Source organism: Fringilla coelebs (assembly GCF_963513975.1).
Source record: "Fringilla coelebs genome assembly, chromosome: 3".
Lineage (NCBI taxonomy): Eukaryota > Metazoa > Chordata > Aves > Passeriformes > Fringillidae > Fringilla > Fringilla coelebs.
In genome coordinates, this window is record NC_140030.1 from 6,539,783 (window position 1) to 6,555,544 (window position 15,762).

Here is a 15,762-nt window from a genome sequence, read left to right on the forward strand (position 1 = left end):
CTTAATCCACTCCTGCGCAGGGTATCTCAATGACCTTTTAATGCCCGTTTAACCCTGTCCCATGGGAAAGTCTTTCCCTCCCCCAGAAGCTTCTGGATTATTTCCAGGCAGAAGACCCCTTTTAGCTCTATCACTTGACCATCACATTGCTTTACTAATCCACTCCCTTGGTTTTTTCCACCTTGGAAATTACAGCGAGTGCCTGGAGCTGTCATCCACAACAGGGCAGGGATGGGACCCCCCAGTCAGGCCCACTTTTCTTCACCTCTGCCATGAACAGGTATTTCTTTCCTGCCAAAAGCCTGCACTTCCAATGAGAACATGTCCTGCCTTTCAGGACTGATATTTTCATGGCTGATTCGCGACTGATAGGGAGTTGCTAAATCCAGTAGCCCCACAGAGGTGAGGCCGCTGCAGCTCCACACCCCTGGATCCAGCAGACACATCCACAGATGTGTAAAATGTGTGTATCCACTAATGGTTCCAGTGGCCAGCTCAGACAGAAACACTCAGCACTCAGACAAACAGCACCAGTGGCCTCATACTGCTCCCTGCTCTGGCAGATCAGGATGGAGATCTGGGAGTGCAAAATATTTGTTAAAATCATCATGGAATGATAGAATGGTTTGGGTTGGAAGGGACCTGAAAGATCACCCAGTTCCAATCCCTTGCCATGGGCAGGGACACCTTCCTCTAGATCAGGTTGCTCAGAGCCCCATCCAGCCTGGCCTTACAAATATTATGGTCATTTCCAAATTTTAAAGATAAAATACACACTTGCAGTTAATACCATGCATGAAATCCAAGGGAATGGCTTTCAGTTATGGAGGAGACACTGGAACAGCAATTAAGATTGCAACTCATACACAGTTAACCATTATGGGCTAAAATAAAAGTTGGATGAATCATTTTCCAGCCATATAAATCACTGAAGTTGTTCTATCCATCACGAAGGTAAGCCAACCATGTAATGAATTATACAATGTGTTATTTTCCTATGCATGTTATTGCCATAGTTTGTTCTGCTGTTCAAAGTCTATTTGTATGAGGGATTTTTTTCCAAATACTTTTAAAATGATAAATAATTACTTATAAGACTAAAAATACATGCCAGCTATTATTGTATATTAAATCTGACAGCAGTTAAAGTGTTGGTATCTGAACTTATTTGACAGCATCTTCAAACAACTTTTACTAAGTATTCTTTACAGGATTAAAAATTCTTAGATTTGTGCAATTTGTTCTATAACTCGTGGAAGGGAAAGTAAAAGTGTTCTAGATAATAGACAACCAGTCTCATCAGCAGGAACAGCTTTCCTTGCAATCACTTTTTATTGGGAGCTAAACGTGCTCAAACTTTCATTGCAAATTCATGCACAGACTGATTCTGAATCCTGTAGAGCAAAATAAAGCTCAGCAGAAATTTCAGGTGCTCCAGTGGAACAAGATCCCAATTGCAATTTTTCCATTACAAATGCATTTTATTTGCAAGATGTCGGCACCGGTTGCAGGCAAAGCAGGCCAGACCTTCACCTGCCCACACAGGCAGTGACACAAAAGTCCCCACAGTTTATCAGGATGTGGAGCTGATCCAGAGGTCTCTGCTCAGACTGTCCTGGATTTTGTGCACACCAGCACCAGGGAGCTGTCTGTTCTTACCAATGTGATTTCTTAGCATGAGGCACCAATTTGGCCTTGGTTTGAAGCACCCTGCAGGAAGCAGTGACCTGGCCCAAGGGAGCTGCTTCTCCGCTGGTTCTGGCACAGCTTCCACACAGGATTTCCAGACACTGCAGCTTTTTGTCCTGAATGTTTGGTTGGTGAGTTTAGTGTATCAGATTTGCAAAGTCAATGAGTAACTGGCCCACAAATTAGGAATGCAGCAGGAGAGCTTGGATTGAAGCACTGGAAGGTGGGCAGCCAGGGGGGAGCACAGGTATGACTGCACTGGTTTGGCACAGCACAATGTACAGCACTGAAAGCTGAAATCAAGAACTCTGCAGACAGAGAAGCTCTCTGAAGATGTGGGATTAGGAAGCAGCTCAGTGGTCCATCCATCCAGCGTGGGCTGGCAAAGAAAGGTCAACGCTGCACAACTTTCATTCCCGGCATTTATACTGGACCTGTAATGGTGCCATGGGTTGCTGTGTCCCCACCAGGTGTAAAGGGCTCTGAAGAAAGAAAAAATTCAGAAAAAACACATAAAGTTAGTTCAGTTAATGGAATTACCATTGTGCTTTGATGTTATAAGCATTCTTGCATCTTCAGTCTTAGAGAGCCAAGACCAAATAACAGTAATTAATTCTTGGCTTTGCCAAAGGCATTGAGTAGGGCCTTCATGGTTAATTATTATTCCAGTCACTCTGTCAGGGTGACACATGAGTTCTTAAGAAACTCTCACAGTTTTGAATACTTTCAAAATATTCAAATAATGAAGTGGCAATTGTGCTGTTCTACCATAAGTGTAAAACCTTTCTGTGTCTCAGTTGCTCATTCAGTCTTACCCTAACCATTCACCTTCCACCCCTGAATATGGAGTGGAAGAGCACTACAAGTGTTACATCTGGTTCCATATCTTTAAAGTATTAGTGATCTCGTTCCATATTTACTGTTTTTGTGAGCAACAAGTATCAAATCTGTGGTAATGTTTAGGCAATGATGAGACAAAACATTCTTGTAAGCATTTTGTTGTACCAGCAGTGCAGCCCCACTAACTGGAATTGCTGGAATTACTCTGGATTTGCTGAGTTAAAACAAAGATACATGTTTTATAATACTCATCTCAAAATTTATGTAAGCACAGTTGAGCATGGTTGTTCAGCTGAGCCTGATGAATGAAGGGTATAAAGATAGAGAATGCTACAGAAATACATGGATCTCTTACCTCCTTTGGCACTGCATCCAACAGCACAAATTCATACTTGTACAGGAACAGCACAACTAACAGCTGGATTTCCATGATTGCAAACCACCTGCACAAAAAGGGAGGAAAGCATTTGCCCTCCAGACTGACCATGGCATGTGTGTTATTATCAGGTAAGAAACAGGGTGTCTTTGACACATTTTACACTCTGTGCTTCAGTTCTGCCTGAAAGTTTATCTTCCATAGGAAAACTGCTGCAGTTTGGATTTGTTGCTCAGCAAAGAACACCAATGTGGCAGCTGCCCCTTCTTCCTCTGGTGAAACACTGGACTGACAGTATCCTTCTGACACCTATCTTAAACCAGCTCCTTATCATTATGGATTTTTCCACTGTATAAACATTTATGTTCTCCTAACACTTGCTGACTTGAAATAACTTCCTAGGAGTGAGAAGGCAGTCAAACAGAAAAGGCCATATGACTAATTGTGCTATATAAAGTTATATAATACAGCTGGGAGCCTGGTGACATCAGAGAGCGGTGACAGTGGGAGTTATTATTTAATGCGTCAGCATTAGGATGCAGTAGGAGACCCAAGGGCATGGTTTCTTTTTTCTGTAACACTCTCCCAAAGGTCTTTCATAGGCCAGAGAAGATTTTGGATAACTGCAGGTGAAATCCTCCAGGCTACTGGCTTTTAAAGCTTATGTGTACAAGAGCTTTCTGCATTCACCAGTGTGCACCTATGCAAGGTCACGGGATTACTCACTTGCAGAGTTTAGACACAAGTCTTAAATACCCAGTTAAAATTGTATTAGCACCTTGCTCTTGTACAGAGAAATGCTGGGAAACCTGGATAAAATCGCTGTGGCGGAATTCACAGAGGAAGAGGCTACATGACTGCACATGGAGTTGGCCTGGCAGGTGTGAAGGGAAGCTAAAAAGCCTCACAGACCCAAGGTAACTCCTGCAGAGCCACCAGGCCCTGCACATGGAGCCACTCTGGGCTCTGGAGTGGGATATCCTGGTTTGTTTCAGCACAGCTTCAGACCCAAATTATCCCTGTGATTTCACACTGCAATTGCCTTGAGCTTTTGGTGGCCTTGGCTCAGGGGAATGGAGTGCAGAGACATTTTGATGGCTATTAGCCCAGCTCAGGTGGGATGCAGCCCAAGCTCCAAGCCTGCAGCACCATGCAAGGCTGAGTCCCTCCAGTCCCAGCTCTGTTTGCACAGCAGGGCTCTAGACCCCAGTGCTTGAGGGGACAACACACCCATGCAAGACAAGCACAGTCACACAAGCAGTAATCGTCTGGTTTGACCAAAGTAGTCAAACTGACATCAAATTGTTCTGTTAGGTAAAAAATATGACACAGAAATGGTTTTTTTGGAGCTCTTCCCACATCAGTTTGGTAAAATACTGGACAGCTAAGTTATTTACTAGCTTTCAGTTTGATTAAAGTAGCTTTTAATTTTATGCTGAACTTTTGCAATGGAGAAATTAAATGTTACATACATTTCATTTATAAACCCCATTATGGAAATAAATAAAAATGCATTTTAAACTTGAAATAGCATTGTTTCATTCAGTTGTATGAAGGAAATCTGAAGCCTGGAATCCTTGATAAAACCCTTGATTTAATTTTCTTTTTTTTCAAGACCATCACATTATTCTTTTACAATTATTGCTAAAAAACCTGAAGGTGTGTGTTACCATGTGGACTGCCAAAGGGCCTGAAAGGGCTTTTTTGTTTCCCAGCAAGAAAAATATTCTCCATCTGTTGCCTGTGTAGAAATGTTATACTTTCCTCTCTAAACAAAAACTTATTTGAAAGATGTTATCAGAGTCCAGAGAACAGCCTGAACAAAGATATAGGTCAGGATATATAAACAAGCAGCTTTCAGAAACATTGTTTTGCAGCTTTCCGTGTACCTGCAGATGCCTCTTCTGAATTCTGCTGTTGCCCTTGCTGGGAATGAGGCTGTGCTCAGATTTAGCTCAGGAATGTGGTACAAGCCACCGAGGTACAGCAGTGAGTGAGCACTTCCCTCTGACAAGCCTAAATGGTGAAAGGAGTTTTATTCATTTTGCTCATGTCTTTAATGCCTTCACAAAGTTTATCTGGCACTCATGTCTAGCCTGCCACAGGGTGCAGATTCCAGAATGCAGATCCTCTGCAATACCCTCCAGATTCCTTGCTCCACATGGAACTCGAGGTAAAGTGACTAGTCTTAAGGGTTCTAAGGAGACTTTTGTCTCAGAGTAGCTCAGGTTTTGAAGGCAGAGGATTGAGCACAGAGCTGTTTGAACACAGGAACAAGGAGCAGCTGGCTGCCTGGGACTTTTTCCAGGAAGAGGGACAGCAGAGAAAACAGCAGAAGGAATGCAGGAAGTACCAAGGCTGGCATTGCTGGAGTAGGGAAGTGAGACAGGATCTGCAATTTAAGCCATTATACAATTCTGTGTGCCCTAGTGCAAAGACCAGATTCAAACAGAGAGGAGCCAGTTAAGATACCTGAAGATCAGCAGAAATATTAATGGCGTCACAGTGGATGGAAAGAGTCTCAGACCTGAGAAATGTTCTTAGGTTTGTTTAGAACTGGTTTAAGGCAACCTAAATAACTGTGTCTGTAAAGTGGTGTGTATGGAAGTGGAGCAATTCTCCTTTGATGAAAATAAACCTCAGCAGGGGCAGAGCCAGGCTGAATTTTCTCCCTGGGTGGGGGGCAATATCCCTTGATACACTGGTCTCAGATTCTGCCTGTTCATTGGGACTTCACCTGTCTTTTCCTGGAATGAAACCACTTTCAGATCAGTTTAAACAAGGTGCAGATGGTGCTGAACATTAGGAGACTGACAAAGAGCAAAGCAAACATGTTATCTCCAAGAGTAAGAGAAGCCCAGTTCAAGAGAGTTGTTCTCTGCAGGATTTGGGAATAAATAAACTCCAGCTGTTTCACTGACCTTCCTGGACACTGATGCTTCCCTCCTCCAAATGCCACAAAGCTGTCCAAGAAAGCATTCTTCTCTAAATTTGCCTCTTTCCAACGATCCTGTGGGAAGAAACTTTTTTTTTTCCAAATCAGCCTTATATAAATAAAGCTTAACTTTATTTCTTCAGGCTAAAAATGACCTTGGACAGCTAATCCTCAATACAAAGTTTCACTAATACCATTTTTTTGCATTCAACCTGCTAGTATTAGAGTCTGGATCCAAAAGTCAACACTGAATCAGGAAAAGAAATGAGGGTTCCATTTGAAACACATTTAGGTGCCTTAAAATGCTGGAGAAGTTTTCAAAATTACCCCTAAAGCAGTTCTCCTTTCCCTCCCCATTTCCTAAATCCTGCATCTTGAGCTATTAAAATGCAACCTTCTCTTTTTAAATGTATCTACAAATGCAAATCTTCAGCCAGTACTGAGGAAAGCCTCAGCCACAAAATTGTGCCATGACACACAAATAGCTCACACACATCTTGCATAGAAAAAACTTTTCTAAGACACTCTGCACAGACAAATGCAAGGTCTATGAGCTTTAACTGGTGTGAGCCAGTGTGTGAGAAGATGAAAGATTCTCCACAAAAAACAGCTTGTCTGTACCCAAGGGATCCCTGCCTCCATCCTAAATTGCTTTGAGAGGAAAAGGACTACACAAGGAACAAGGCAATATTGGCTGAAGTTCTGGTGGGTGACACTGAGAGAAGCAAATCTCATGACTGCTGGGTGACAAACTGTACCAGCCTCCACAAACTCAGTGCTACTCTGCCAAGTAACACCCTGTCAAGCTTCTGGTGGTAAACTCCTCTGATGAAGCTGTCCCAGAGAAGACATCATCTTGCATTTATCTATTTTTAGGGGGTTCTTTTCAGCTAGGGCTGATTAGAGATTTCTGAGGAAGAAACCGGTCAGCATCAAAATCCAATAAAGAAGGAAAAAAATCTCCGTGGTGATGAAGCAAGGTCATACATTTGGAATGACAATGTCCAAGGGGCCCTTATCTAGTCCCCTTGAAAAAAAGGGAGTTTCTAAAAAACAAGCTAACTTGCTCTTTAGAAATAAAGTTACTAAAAAAACAAGCTGCTGCATCAGTTTCAGCTTCAGATTTCAAAGAAGCAGGAATTGTTAAAAGAGATTTCAAATCAGGAAGAGTTTGCTAGAAGGGAAGTTTTGTTTAAATTACTTCTTGATGTATTTCTATAAAAAAGACAAACTGTTCTATATTGGATGGTGCTAAAAAGAGCAGTTACAAGCCTGCCCACACAGCCACCTGCAGTGGAATAATAATCAAGAAACTAGATTAACTACTGAATTAGAAGAGATAATACCTACGAGAAATCATCCAGCAGGGAGAGGAGAATACTTGGAATCACAGAATTGGTTAGGTTGGAAAAGACCTCTAAGATCATCGAGCCCAACGTTAACCCAGCATCGCCAATCCACCACTAAACCACATCCCCAGCTGCCACACCTGCACATCCCCTCCAAGGACAGTGACCATTTTCCTGGGCAGCCTGTTCCAATCCCTGACAGCTCTTTCAGTCAAGAAATTTTTCCTAATATCCAATCTAAATCTCCCCTGGCACAATTTGAGGCTGGTTCCTCTCATCCTATCAGCTCTTACTTGAGAGAAAAGACTTGACCCCCGCCCGGCCGCAATCTCATTTCAGGGAGTTACAGAGAGCGATAAGATCAGGATCAAAGTGATACTAAAGTAGTACCATATTACCTGCAGCATGTCACTGAATTTAAAAGATTTTTTTATTCCTACAGGCTCCTCCTTTATGTCCCTGTATTCAAGGCCATTCTCCAGCCAGATTTAAGCACATTTGTCCATATGCTATTATTGTAAAATAAGCGAAGGGAAGAAAAGGCAGCAAAATATCCACACTAAGAGTGACAACTTACAGGTTTGAACATCTCTGGGTCAGGAAAATATTTTGGATTCCGGTGCAACCAATATGGTGACAACATCAGCATGTCACCTGCAGGGATGGTGAAATTCTGTAAAGAGAAAAATCTCTAAGAAAACAACTAAAAATCTCACAAAATAGTCCCTCCTTGGTAGTTCTCCTCCATCAGCAGAAGATCCTAAGAAAAGGCAAGTGTGGGTGATAAAGCTATGGTGGCCATATTACATGTCTGAAGTTTCTTCTTGCTGCTGCTATTTTTTTCCATAAAACCCAAACAATGGGGAAGTAGGAAAGATTATTTGTGTTCTAATTTGGGTTTTTTTAGATATCAAAAGATCAGAAGTATTATTTCTGTCTTTCCTGCTTCTTGATTTATCATGTGAGCTGTTTTCTTTTTTCTAAATATTTTGTTAAATACTTCCTTCAATGCAAAGAAACTCAAAGAAGGTCTTCTATGACAGTAGACAGATTATACTGATAATCTGATCAGTAATCTTAAATAGTCATGAGCACTGATTCCTTAAGAGTGTGGGTTTTTTCCCCAACATTTCTTTGCCAGATTCCTGAATGCTGACACCTCCCTTCTGAATAGTAGTGAAGAGGACAAAAAGGAGTCTTAACAGTAACTAAAATGTAGTTCCTTCTACTATACTTGTTGTGTCTGATTCCTCTTTTATATGCCATCAGTATCTGTAGTTCAATTGAATTCAATTCAATATTAAATAAATTAAAAATTGAAGGCAAAACTGTGAGCCAGACAATCCAAACCACTCATAAATTAATGATGATGAATAAATCTATTAAAAAGAATATATATGTGAGGCTTGGGAATATCTCTATCACTGTAATTTTACCCAGATCTGTTGGGAGGACCCTTTCCAGACAAATCACACAGCATCATTTGGGAGGAAAAAAGCCCACAACCAAACCTCACCTTAATTCTAATTGGGTTTATGACTTTCTTGGTGATTGCACCTGGAGACCTCAGCCGTATGGCTTCCAAAGTGCACCATTTAATGAAAGGGATCTTCTTCAGGTCTTCCTCAGAGACTTCCAGTTTATCTTTACCTGCTGTGGCATGAGAAAGAAGACTCCATGTCAAAATTACATTTCATACTTGCTTTGATACAGGCTGGCATGTCTTGCTTTAGGACTGTGGGTGAAATACTTCAAGACTTCAAGGCATTGTTTACACACAAAAATTGCCTTTATATTTCAAAGCAAATAAACAGACCCAAATCAGTAACACTTAAGAAAAGCCACTGGACATAATTCAATAACTCTAAGGGAGGTGTAGGTATGATATTAGATAGAAGGGGTCAAACAAAGTCATGTTGGAAGTTAAAAGTCTTCAGAGTTTTTCTGTGCTTTCATAGGATACTACATGGAAATCTCAGGGACTGTAGGCACCAAGACAAGAAGCCATGGCTGAGCTCTTGAGCTCTGTTAACATTAGAAAATGAAACAAGGTCAGGAGAGAGACTTCAGGAATTTTCTTTATTGATTAATTACTGACATGTTTCTTGATGCAGTTTTGACCCATGTCAACAAAGAACAACTGTGAAAGTTTAACTCTGGTCCAAGGGACTGCATATGGGAACGACTGCTCCCAATGGGTGACTGCTTTTTGAGGCAAAGAGGTTACTCATGGGGGGTGAACATGCTAGAAAAATTTGCCTCTGATGACAGAAAAGAGAACAGTCCTGGTCTGATTTTTAACCATGAAGAGCTGTAGCTCTGGTGAACAGCACACCATGAAAAAGCACCTTAACTGAAAGTCCTCAACTATTAGGTGCCTGGAAAAAGCACAGGACTAGGAAATACAAATACAAATCTAAGTTTAAGTGATAGGAATGAAGAAACAAACACATACTGTTCTTTTCCTACTTCCTTCTGCTAACATCAGTATGTTTTTGCTTAGAAATACATCTTGAACATATACTGAGTAAAGACCTGAGAGCTGTCTATGGTATCAGTAGCACCTTTAATTGGAACACTCATTGTTCCCAGCCACTGAGCAAGGTGCCCTGTGCTGGGCCAACACAGGATAAATCACTTCCAGCTTCCAGAAGGACAAAATCACATTTCTTACCTGCTTTGCCAAAAACAGAAGCCAGGTCTTCCATGACTTTCTTGTAAATGGCAGGATTAGAGAGTATGAAAGCAAGGGTCCAAAATGCAACCTAAACAGAGATGGAAATCCTTGAAGTGGGGGACATGGAATAGAATAACAGTATCTTCTTAGCAAACCATGGAGGCAGGTGAAAACATTTGGACTTTTTCTGTGTGTGCCTGCTGTGGTTGAGATGCATGGGGAGTTGTGCTTCCTGGGGAAATCCATATCTAAGAGCTCAGCTCCTGGGAGATTATGTCTAGTCATCTGCGATGTACTTATCTTTAGGGAACATTATATAGCTTTGGCCTTGAGCTTTGAAACACAGAATCCTTTATTTTCAAATAACTAGGTGTTAAATGAACTACTAAATCATCATGCATGATTAGTTTTAGCTGCAGGAATGAAAGAAAAATAAATTCATACTAGCATTTGTAGAAACGAGGTTAAATAATTTACAGGGCATTGTCATAGTGAGTCGCACTAAAATGGGCAGGAAAAGTTTTAATTAACAGCAAAACAAGGAGTAGTATATCCCCTTTAGAAATAATTTGCTAACTGATTATGCAATGAAGTTGAAAATCAAGAAACTTAGGAAAGGAGAAAATCCTCTTAAGCAGGATGAAACCAGAAGGACTGGCAGCAATGCCAGGAGTCTCTCTCCTCTTGCTGAGCTAGCGGGAGGTGCAGCCTGCACACAGATCTGGTCGTGGGCCATCTGTGCTGGTGAGGGAGGAAACTCTGACTGTTATTTCCCAAACAGACTGACATAGATGCAGCCCTCCTTCTGCAAAGCAAATCTTGTAGCTTAGCCTTCCTGTACAGCACTTGGACACTGTGGCTTCTCTCCATAGGCTAAGAAAGGATAACTGAATTGTTTCAGATAAAAGGGTTTAAAGTGCTTGTAAAAAATGCCCTTGGAAGGTGAAAGGCCTTTTCTTTCGTCATTCCATTCCCCAGAACAGTGGTTGTTACTATTCTGAGAAACAGAAAAATATCTGTACGTCTATTTACAGCTGAATATTACAGAAGTAAGTGTTGTGGAAGGAATGTCAGTTATCCTGATAACAGACAGCAGGCTATGCCTCCCACTTATGCCAACACGTGAATCCACAGAAACCTCACTGAAATGGATGCATTTCCCTTAGGCTAAACTGCAGTAATATCCAATCTCCAAAAAACATAGATATATCCGTTAGGGGAACATATAAAAATAACTCACTATCGTGTTTTTCTAAATAACATCTGTAATGGACATAACTGTGCTGGAAAGAGCTTAGTAGTCATGGTAAATAAAGGATGTTTTTGCTGCTATGGATTTTTCATCTGAGAAATTCCTGTAAATGTCCTTGGTCAGCCTAAGCTGTCTTAGATATATGGGGCTTGTTAGCATACTTATATCAGTATCATTAATCCAGCAAATCCTTTTCTAACACAGACAAAACTTAACAGCTCTAGAATCAAACTATTGCTTTTCTTCCACCGGCATTTGTACAGCAGATCTCCCAAAAATGAAAACGAAAAAATCACTTGAGGGTTTACACATGGTTGAAGTTACTCTATATTATACTTTTGATATTCTTTACAATTGGTAACACCAGGGTATCTGAAATAGTCTTTTCTATAATACACAGTGCTTCAAAACAGAGTTAAATGCTCTTCACAGCTTAAGACTGTGATCTTAATAGCTGTGAGGCTTATGTTCCTGAAATGTTATGACAGGGGACAACATAATTTAGGAAAAATACAAGAAGAGCTTTTCTTGTCATTGCTTCTGTGACATTGCAGCCTGGGTATATTTGTAGTGATGCATGTGGGCGTGATAATCCCTTCTTTGGAATCCATGGAGTGTGTGTGACCTCTGCTTCAAAGCCTTTCCTCCCCAAATCCAGGCTTTGGAGCAGGAGAGAGAAGAAGGTGTTTCTGCAGCTGATGTACTTACAGGCACAGCATTTGCTTGGGCAGCCCAGAGCATCAGGAGACCGTAGTTGGGAGCTAGATGTTTTCCCTGCAAGTTATCCAGGAGATGTTGTAGAAGTGTCTGTTAAAAATAAAAGAAAATAATCTGTATTTCCAAGAATATATTAAAATGTAGTTTGGGGCAGGGCTTACTAGAGTTCAAGGACAAGCTTCTCAGAGAAGTAAGGTTAGTTACAGCTTTTTTGGAAGGCACAATGTAGAGATGACAGCTATTGTAAAAAGGTGAGACTCGCATAGACAGAGGTTAAGGAGAACCCAGTGCACATGAATTCCTCCTGAATACTTTCACTGCTCTCCATTTTCTTAAAATTTTAGAGGATTTGGTTCCCTCACTCCCCATTGTTACTTGTATGTGGAAGAAAGGAAAAAAAAAATCTCTATTCTAATCCCTTCTCTACACCTCTGCTTTAAAGAACCTCAAAATGGGAATGAGCCAGTTGAACAAATGGAAATGAAGAAAATGTTCTCTCTGTTCATGCCCAGAAGGTGCTTCTTATAAAGAGATGGTCTCACTAAACAGCAAACTCCCTAGTTTGGGGCACCTTGCTGGCGACCTAAGCAGTGACTTCAATGGGCTGATATTTGAAACTATAGCAATTATGTAATGTTCTAGGATCAGCTTTTGTTTATAGTATTTCCTTAAATGCAGGGCAACCATGCACTTGAGGCAAAGATTCCTGCCTACTTTTCAGAGGGAAAAAGGCCAATCTTGAGTAAAAAATGGCTGATTTTTTTCCCAAATTCCCATCCAATCCAAGACATCAAGTTTGTGCTTCTTACTTCCTGCACCTTCTTACCTCCCACCAGCTCCTCTCCAGCCTTCTCTTTCTTTCTGCTGATCTGGTTCATTTTATTAACTAAATTGCAGTATATAAAGCTATTGAAATCTAAATAAAAACTGTTTTGTTTCATGATCTGTCCTACGACCATTTGGTAGATCAAAATTCCCAGGCCAGTCTGCCGTCACATTTGTCATCCCTATCAGCAGAATTCCTCACAGAGCTCAGGAGAATAACCAGGGGAACAACTTATCTCAGCTTTGACACAATCAATATTTAGGGTACTTGGCTCCCAAGCCAGTAATCTGCTATTTTCTACCAGTCTGGCTGTTGAAGGATCTGCTCACTCCACACCAGGGTTTATAAATAGCACATGTAAGGTTTTGAAGTTTCACAGCACGGTGCCCTCAATGGAACAACTGAAGGGTCTTTCTCTCACCTCTTTCAACTGCTCACTGCAACGTGGTACTGCAGGCTGGGGATGCGTCATAGCTCTGACCCCTTGCCTTAAAATTCCCCAGGGGAAGATGATAATTCTCTGAATTGCTTGAAATTAACTAAATGGAGGAACAGGAGTCAAAGTTATGGGTCTGTCCTACTGAAGGTGACAGCAATACTGGAACATTCGGGTATAGCCATAAAAGTTGACATAATTGACTTATTTCTTCCAGCACTGAAGTAATTCCTGCCCTCCATTGCTTCAGTCAGAATATACAACAAAGTCATCTTATTTCCTAGCCTCGGATGTTTACCTTGGATGCAGTCTCTGAAGGGTTGGTCCTTTCAGCATCCAACACTACTTTCTCAAATAATTTTAGAAGCCATTTTTTGGATTTAGACCAGTTCCTGTAAAGAAAAGCAACAAACAAGAAGCACTTAACTGAGGCAGCACAAACCAACATTTCCTTTTCCATGAGAAGCCCTCCTTGAGTTGTTTTCTGAAAGCCCCTGGGCAGCAGTCAGCTGATGAACAGGCAAGTGTCAGTCTGACTGACAGAAGTGATGACTGGCATGAGGAACAGCACATCCAAGGCCTTCACCTTGGCCAGACCTCCTCTTGCAGCCAAGACCTGGGACTGCAACACACCTACATTTTCATACCTTTTTATTACAGGTTTTCATTGCTGATTTGGACAGACTGCTTAGGCCAATCTTTTAAAGGATGATCCTCTTGAAGAAAATCAAGACCATATTTTAGAGCGTCCTTAATTCTTTCTGAAGGTATTTTCAGGTGCTAAAGGTGCAATGATGGCCCTGAGAGCACTGACATTGTCTGGAAGCCCCTCCTCAGAGTTTAGGTGTTTCTACCCAAGGTCAGTTCTGTGACAGTGCAGACAAATAACCAGGGATTGGTATTGGTATTGAGGTGTGGAAAAGAGCAGAGAGACACCTCACTGGAGGCCCCCTGAGCGTGGGACTCACATTTAGGCTCAGGCCTTTGCTCTTTACCCCATTCTGCTGCTCCCTGACAGGTCCAAGCTGGGCTCTGCTTACCTAAGCCAGGTTATTTCTGCTTTATACCAGGAAAATGCACAAGACAAGGTCAGAACTTTTTTGAAGCATTCAGCTAGAAGCCTGCTTCACCTGAGGGCACACCATCAGTAAAAACTGGGCATCATCTTCCAGGGAAAATGTCTCCCATGGTTGACACTGCAACAAGATATATGTCTGTATTGGGTACACCACAATCATCATCTCTGCTTCTTTACCTCAGGAAGCACTCAGGCATCTGAGAAGCATATTCAAAGTCCTCATCATACTTCTGGAAATGCTCTTCAAACTCCTTGATTTCACTCGGACTGGTTGGGCAGATGCCCTTCCCAAACAGGGTGTTCACCACAGCTGGATACATGACATGCCTGCAAGGACAAGATGCCCAAGACTTAGGGGCCACAGGGAAGCTGTTGCAGCAGTTTTAGAGCAGGATGCAGCATGTTGCTTGCCCGCCCTGGAAGCTGTGGGACTCAAGGGTCACACCAGTATGGAAGGGCTGGCACAAGGCTCACACCTCAGCCCCTGACTTATTTCAGATTTTAAACAGAGGCAGGAGATTCACAGACCTCAGGCTGGTCTTCTACACATGGCTGAACTTCACCAGCTAGGGTTTGGTCACTCGAGTAGGAGTAGAAAGGCTCTGGCCACTGAGGCCTCCTTCTCCCCATTAACCACCCCTCTCATTTCAGTTTGACCCACATGAACCTTCTGGGCATTGCACAAACCCCTCTGGACCAAACATCCTGAAACAGCCTTCCTCTGGCTGCAGCTTTCCTGGGCAGATAATGCTTTTTTGGTTTCTCTTCATCTCACTCTTTCTTGCTTTCGCCTCTGTTATCCTGCAAACTCTGAGCTGCTTCCTCAGACCCTTCTCCTGTACTCCAGGAAACTCTTGTGCAGCCTTTACTGTGTTCCAGATGCTGCTAAATGGGTATTTCAGGGAACAGTGCTCACTTTTCTGGTTTTCTGATAATTAGGAAGAGGGGGCCATCTGGTGGCTCTATGGATTTCATTTTGAGACAGCTAAGTAACAATTATTCAGAATGTTACATTCCAATACTTTTACTTTGCAGTGTTTAGCAAAGCAGAACCAATCACCCCCTACAAGATTCAAAGCCCCTCTCCCCCATATTTTTCCCAGTTAATCCAAATTGCAGTAACTGGAGTGAGAGGTGCCAAGTGATTTAACTGCACTAACAGCTGTATCTTACTGTATTATGCAGGAAAAAGCAGCAAAAGACAATCTGAATGTGAGGTGTTAGAAACAGGTCCAAACCAAAGGCAGTATCTGTCCCCATCCCTGGGAGTATTCAAGGCCAGGCTGGATGGGGATCCGAGTTACCTGCTCTAATGGAAGGTGCCCATGGCAGGGGATGGAATAAGAGGATCTTTAAGGTTCCTTCCAACCCAAACCATTCTATGATTCCATGAATACTCAACTTGTAGTACAGATGGACAGACAAGATACAGGTGTTGTCCCAGATAATCAGGATGAAGAAGGAGTTAAAAGCTTTGTTGCTGTCACATAAACCAAATTTTTTTAGCATGAAGTTCTGGCAGCCAAGTCATTTGCAGAAGGTCTTAGTTAAACTTCAAGCTAAGCTTGGCTCAAACATGGAAATTTC

At 41.9% G+C, this 15,762-nt stretch overlaps 1 protein-coding gene across 3 annotated transcripts in view; it reads right to left on the reverse strand.

Moving 5' to 3' along the window:
- Nucleotides 1-1,342: 1,342 nt before the first annotated feature.
- The window catches only part of CYP39A1 (cytochrome P450 family 39 subfamily A member 1), a 22,614-nt gene continuing 8,194 nt past the window's right edge, over nucleotides 1,343-15,762 (reverse strand). Inside the window, exons 4-12 of one of the 3 annotated variants that reach the window (XM_084202180.1) lie at nucleotides 14,353-14,502; nucleotides 13,396-13,489; nucleotides 11,827-11,925; nucleotides 9,864-9,954; nucleotides 8,706-8,839; nucleotides 7,767-7,862; nucleotides 5,827-5,915; nucleotides 2,885-2,972; nucleotides 1,343-2,171 (exon numbers count right to left, since the gene is read on the reverse strand). In XM_084202180.1, the coding sequence (XP_084058306.1) occupies nucleotides 2,100-2,171; nucleotides 2,885-2,972; nucleotides 5,827-5,915; nucleotides 7,767-7,862; nucleotides 8,706-8,839; nucleotides 9,864-9,954; nucleotides 11,827-11,925; nucleotides 13,396-13,489; nucleotides 14,353-14,502 (913 nt within the window). In that variant the 3' untranslated portion in view covers nucleotides 1,343-2,099. Of the gene's footprint in view, nucleotides 2,172-2,884; nucleotides 2,973-5,826; nucleotides 5,916-7,766; nucleotides 7,863-8,705; nucleotides 8,843-9,863; nucleotides 9,955-11,826; nucleotides 11,926-13,395; nucleotides 13,490-14,352; nucleotides 14,503-15,762 lie in introns of all 3 variants that reach the window. The other 2 variants (XM_084202179.1, XM_084202181.1) reach the window with 2 other exon arrangements.